The 6448-nt window shown below is 37.4% G+C and overlaps 1 protein-coding gene and 1 non-coding gene across 3 annotated transcripts; one reads left to right on the top strand and one right to left on the bottom strand.

Annotated features, from left to right (window-relative positions):
- Window positions 1-1491: 1491 nt before the first annotated feature.
- On the top strand, window positions 1492-4337 carry lrrc10 (leucine rich repeat containing 10). Of its 2 annotated transcripts, none has more exons than XM_017484809.3 (2): window positions 1492-1630; window positions 1835-4337. In XM_017484809.3, exon 2 carries the CDS (start codon window positions 1877-1879, stop codon window positions 2741-2743), a length of 867 nt encoding a protein of 288 aa, XP_017340298.1. In that variant the 5' UTR covers window positions 1492-1630; window positions 1835-1876; the 3' UTR covers window positions 2744-4337. The 2 variants fall into 2 exon arrangements, with proteins under 2 accessions (XP_017340298.1, XP_017340296.1); XM_017484807.3 differs by having other exon boundaries at window positions 1853-4333.
- A 510-nt stretch (window positions 4338-4847) lies between these two features.
- Window positions 4848-4953, bottom strand: LOC124628924 (U6 spliceosomal RNA). The gene has a single exon (XR_006983693.1). It is a non-coding gene; the product is annotated as a U6 spliceosomal RNA (small nuclear RNA).
- Between the last annotated feature and the right edge of the window lie 1495 nt (window positions 4954-6448).

Raw genomic sequence — 6448 nt, 5'->3', positions numbered from 1 at the left:
GATGCAAAAAGAAGTCTCCAAGAACCCCAAAATTTCATCACAGGATCTGCTAGTAATTCTTGTAACTGTTGGTGTCAAAGTGCATGCTTCTACAATTAGAAAGAAATTGCACAAATTTGACCTGCATGGGTGTGCCAGGTAAAAGCCTTTGCAAGACAGTTTGCCAATGAGCATATAGGCAAAGACCAAGCCTTTTGGAATAATGTGCGCTGGACAGATGAATCAAAGATAGAGTTGTTTGGCCACTGTAACAGCATGTTTGGCACAGACCAAAGACAGCTTTTCAGGAGAAGCACTTCATACCAACTGTGAAGCACGGTGGTGGAAATGTTATGGTTTGGGGTTGTTTCACTGCCTCAGGGATTTGACAGCTTGGATTCAATTATTCAACTATGAATTCTGCATCATATCAAAGAGTGCTTGAAGATAATATGAGGCCATCTGTCCGAAAGTTGAAGTTGAACCAAAAGCGGATCTTTCAGCAGGATAATGATCCTAAGCACACTAGCAAATCCACCAAGGAATGTCTCAAAAAGAAGACATGGAGGATTATGGAATGTCCTAGTAAAGCCCGTATTTGCATCCTATTGAAATGTTTTGGGGGGATTTGAAACAGGCAGTAAATGCAAGAAAACCCCCAAACATCTGCAACTGCAACTGAAAGACTATTGCATGGAAGAGTGGTCAAAAATTCCAGCAAGCCTGGTGGGCAATTATGCAAAATGCCTATAAGAAGTTATTTCTGCTAAAGGGGGCAATACTAGCTTCTGAGACCAAGGGTGTACTTACTTTTCCATAGAAGAATACCACATCTATTATTATTTCTGTTGAATAAATGATTGGAAAAGCTACTTTTCCTTGTGGTTTTGTTCAAGTACATCAACTTTATTAATAGGCACTGTTTCAAAGATGATCAAATGTTTGCTTGTCCAAATATGTTAAAAATAAAAAAATTAAAATTAAAAAGCCAACAATTTCCATGGGATGTACTTATTTTTTTTTCACATGACTGTAGTTTTATGCCTAATCTAAAAAAAACAAAAAAACAAAAACACTTTCCCAACCTGATAAGTATTGCTTATGTTCTGTCTAAACAATCAAACATCTTAGGGAGTTTTTCCTTGCCACCGTCGCCACTCAGTGGCTTGTTCAGTTGGGATACATTTGCACCTTTAATATCTGTATACCGTGTTGATATTTCTGTAAAGCTGCTTTGAGACAATGTCTATTGTAAAAAGCGCTATACAAATAAAATTGAATTGAATTGAATTGAATTGCTGTTGTGGAATTTGTCTGGTTGAATTGTTGAGTGCTACTTAATTAGTGATTGTTGTGGGTGAGAGGCTAGATAAATGCCCAAGGCTCAGTTCACTTCACATTCCATAACCACTGCATACTTTACTTATCAGCGCTCTGTTTTCCATAGCCTGGAATTCATGTAACATGCATGAGGAGGGGCAAGCTGAGTATCATCTTTGGCACTCAAAGGAGTCAGCAAGCTCAGAGCAAGGCACAGGGAGTGTAGAGTGCAGGGCAAGAAAACCATCATATTCTTTTGGGGATAAAAAGATTAAATCATCAGGAAGAAAGACTCATACAGTCTTCAAAAGGAAGTTTCTTCTGCTTTTTAGTAAGTAATGATGCTTATCAGTTTTACCATATGGGGTATTGTTTAACATTTAATGGAAAGCCTATTTAAAGTCAAGAGTATGTAAAATAAAATATGTGAAACACAAAGATTCAAGTATTTACATAGAGGATTCTTACTGACTCAAATTACAGTATTAACTATTGATGACAAAGGATGATGCATTTGTCCATTTCTATTAATAAGCTCATCTACTTTATGAAGGGACCATGAGTGCAGGGTGGAGTAATGGGAAATCTTGTTCGGGGAGCCGTGGCCTTCATTCCATCAGACCGATGTGAGCGATTCTTGGTGGGAGACTTGAAGGAGATGCCTCATGATTGCAACTTAGACCTGAGTAGCCGTTATCTTCGTCGTTTTCCCCTTAGAGTTTGTGCCTTCACTGACCTTGTTAAACTTTATCTGAGTAATAACCACTTGAACAGTCTGCCTCCTGAGCTTCATAATCTGGAAAAGCTTCAAATTCTGGCTCTGGACTTCAACTGTTTTGTGGAACTGCCTCTGGTTGTTTGCAGTCTTCGACAACTTAACATCCTCTACATTGGGAATAATCAACTTTACAAACTTCCAAATGAGCTGGCTCAGCTCAGAGGACTAAAGACATTATGGCTAGACAACAACTGCCTTACAAAGCTCCCATCTGTAGTATGTAAGCTTTCTGACCTCAGAACTCTACATCTGGGTTACAATCAGTTTCGTAGTTTGCCTGGTGAGCTGGCGAGGTTAAAAGAGCTGCGAAGTATTTGGTTATCAGGCAATGTCCTGAATAAATTTCCACCAGTGCTTTTGGAAATGCACGGTTTGGAAGTGATTGATGTAGACAGGAACCACATACAGTATTTTCCACCACTTATTCACTTGACAGGGCTTAAGAAGATCATCTATGACCATAATCCATGTGTTAACGCACCTTTGGTAGGAGAAGGTGTGCAGCGGGTGGGCCGCTGGGCTGACAATCCCAATGATGGGGATGATGAAGCTGAACGTCAGACAGTTGAAGGATCTATAGAAGAAAAGACAACTGAAGTGTCTATAGAAGAAAAGACAGCTGAGGTGTCCACAGAGGTGAGAGAACAGCTGCCCGAGAATGAGTAATAGAAACTGTACAACTAGTATGCTGTTTAATGTCTAATATAGCCAGTGTAGCAAAACAGTGAACAGTAATACTCATATATGTTTCTTACCCGATGTTGTAAAAGAGAATTTTTAGATATATCAATGGTTTGTGAAAATATTTTCTCTGAAATAATGAAAGAAACATTTCAGGACAACTTTAGGTTTCACAGTACAGATTTTTTTTTCATATAATATGCAAGAACTTAATTTTCCTGCTTTATGATTCCTTGATTTCTGTAAAGATATATAATTTCTGTTTTAGAGATTATCTGGAATTAAAATGTATGAGGTATTGAAGGGTCTTCCAATGATGAATTGCTAAATTCCAACAATGTACCTCACCTCCTCAATAATGCATGTTTGAAGTGACAGATTTGGGTCTCCAGTTTAATGTAAGACCTTAAATAGGCTTTTATCATCATTCTTGCTGTTCCTGGTTCCTGGTGGAGTGTCGAACAGGCTGCTGTTTTCTGCAGAGATTAACTTTGTTTTAGCAACTTTGTATATTGCATTTTTGCCTTTATTAATAGAATTAATAGAAGTGCATATGAAGTTGCACCAGTATGCTAACATTCAGATGGGATATTATGTGCATTTTGGATTATTGTCAGCAACATTTATGAGATTGTCACTGCTTCTGTCACAGAGACATGGCACAATAAAAGTGACCAAATTCCAATATGTCTCAAATTTCTGTTTTTGTTTATTATGAAAGTATGTTATTTAGAATGCTATTGAATTTAATTATACAGCACCATCATTAAAACTAAATAAAACTTATAGGCACCTCTAATAAAAATTACTTATTTAAATAATATTATTTAAATATTAGTTAGTCTGTTTTCAGTGCCAGTTGGCGATTTAAAGTTTGTGTCCCAAACTGCATTCTAGCATACTATATAGTATGCTAATAGTAAGTAAAACATTATTTCCTTTATGGTAATAGGTTACCTACATCAATGCACAATTTTCACATACTATATAATGCACTGGTATGCTGTCTGGGACTCATCCAGTGGCAGGAGACAAAGAGATATTAAGTCTACAGCTACTCTACATGCTGCTACGGGCTTGAAGTGTTGAATACCCAAACTGCTCTAGTGTTTTGGTTACAAACAGATTGCAGCGAGTGTAAAGAGCAAACATGTCTTCAGCTCATTCTGACACTAGCTTTAGTACTGTGTTGTCTCATGTGATTAGTGTCTTGTTTTATGTAGCACCATGGTCCTGGAGGAATGTTGTTTTGTTTCACTGTATACTGTACCAGCTGTATATGGTTGAAATAACAATAAAGCCACTTAAACTTGAACTAGCAGGCAGTGATGCACTTCAGGGATGTAATTTATCCACAATCATTTCCTTAACCCAAAATCTTGCTAAACTCCAAACCATGTGATGGACAGCTGTCCCACCCAGGGTGTATTCCCACCTCACACCCAAGGTTCCTTGGATAGACTCCAGATCCATCATCACCCTGACCTGGATAAAGTGTTACTGAACGTGAGTGATAGATATAAACCAGAACCTGGTTGCCTCTATCAGGAGGTTAAGAAAATTAAGATAATGAACCCAAACATACATCCAAATCAGCACAGAAATGTTTGCAGGACACAAAATAAGTGTTTTGCAATGGCTATATCAGTTTCAGGATTTGAACCCTGCACAAACTTCAGGGTGCCTCCAACCATGTTTGTCATTATATAAAGAGCCTCAGTGCTTATAGTACAGTCAGTGCTGCTATATAACCTTTTTATTTAATTAATTAATTTATTTTTACATTTACATCATTAGCTAAAACTAGTTGAGACAGGATACAACTGAGCAGATGAGGCTTAGGGCCTTGCTCAAGGGCCCAACAGTGGCAGTTGGCTGGAATTTGAATTCATGCCTTCTTCTCAGTATCACAGTGCCTAACCACTTAGCTACCACTTAGGTGGTGGAATGGTGGGTAGCTTTGCTGCCTCACAGCTCCAGAGACCCTGGTTCAGTCATAGAGTTTAGTTTACTCTATTTGTGTTCTCATTGTGTCTGAATTGACTCTGGGCACTCTGGTTTCCTCCCACTTTCCCAAATGTGAATATGTGTATGGATGATATGCTTCATGATTTAACGTGTCATCCTTGAGCAGGGGCCATGCTAATCTTCTCTGTATTGTTCCAATTTTAGTATATGTGCTGCCATAGGATGACATGCAAAATTGTGTCATCCTACATGATGCTGTAATTGCTGAAATTGTGATGCTGTAGTAAGGATGACATGCAAAATAGTGTGGATAACACCAGTCCCATTCAGGGTGTATTCTCACCTCACTCTCAGTGATCCAGAGATGAATGAATCAATCAATGTATGACCACCTTGATGAAAAAACAACAATCGAAACCATCACAGAACTTCTAATATTTTGGACTACAAATATCATTACAATAACCATTAAAATCATTACCAAATGGTTTCCATTACACATTAATACCTACTATGGTTCTTAATGGTATCCACTAGACATAACATGCCACCAGTAGAAAGCAACTTATTACCAATAGAGACAAAGAGGAACCATTACAGTTTCCATTAAAATCAGTACAATTCCCATTATAACCATTAAAACCATTTCAAATTCTAGGAGGGTTTCTGTTTTTTTTCCCCTTTCTAGCAAGGCATTTTGATTTTCAGAAAAAATAAGGTTACTCTAAATGATGAATGAAAACCCTGCTGAAAAGGGGGAAAAAACATTGAACCCCCCCCCCCCCCCCCCCCCATCGAAACTGTAATGGTTTTAATGGCAATTGTATTCTTTTTAATGGGAATGTAATGGTCCCTGTGGATCTCTACTGGTAATTCACTGCCTCGTTTTACTGGCATGTTATGTCCAGTTCATACAATTACGGACCAATAATGGTAACAGTAATGCTTTTAATGGTTAGCTGATGGATGGTAATGGTGTTTGTAGTGGGAACCACTAGAATTTCTGTGATGGTTTCTATTGGGTTATTTTTTTCAGCAGGGAAATGTGTAAGAATTAAACAAATCCCTATATATATATATATATATATATATATATATATATATATATATATATATATATATATATATAAGCCTACTGTTGTATCACACTGCATGGGCTAATTTTGCACATGTTTCATAAAGGGTGCCAATAATTCTAGAGGTACGACAAGAATGGCACATGAAGACCATTTAAATGGCCTTTTGGTCAAATCAGAAGAATGTATGAGAAGTACGGGTATCAAACAACTGTTTAAAGGGGGTTTCTGAGACTGGAATAAAGTTGGCTTGACGTTGGACGTTCGATATTTGCAGATATGCGGAAATTAAGGGACCGTCTCGAAAGTTATATAGGACATTGTTAAACGTTTCTAACTTCAATAGCATTTGAAGGGAATGACATACAGTCATATAACCAACTGTAAAGTGTCCATGTAGGTGTCAGCTATAACGCACACCTTTTAGATTTTTGATATTTAACAAAATAAACTATTAAATTATATATAAATATTGCCATGTATTTTATTACTGCATGGGCTCATACACAAAATATACCATAATTTAAAGCTCAATAGCATTTGAAGGGAATGATGTACAGTCACACAGCCATCTGTAAAATGTTCAGCTAGGTGTCAGGTATGATGCACACCTTTTAGATTTTTGATATTTGTTAAAATGCTTATT

Source organism: Ictalurus punctatus, chromosome 14 (genome assembly GCF_001660625.3).
Source record: "Ictalurus punctatus breed USDA103 chromosome 14, Coco_2.0, whole genome shotgun sequence".
In the NCBI taxonomy this organism is placed as follows: domain Eukaryota; kingdom Metazoa; phylum Chordata; class Actinopteri; order Siluriformes; family Ictaluridae; genus Ictalurus; species Ictalurus punctatus.
Note: the sequence above shows the minus strand (reverse complement) of the source record. Positions and strands in the feature narration are given on the sequence as shown.

Bases quoted from the DNA above. Each gene is read 5' to 3' on its own strand.
- lrrc10 (XM_017484809.3), top strand. From the start codon at position 1,877: ATGGGAAATCTTGTTCGGGGAGCCGTGGCCTTCATTCCATCAGACCGA.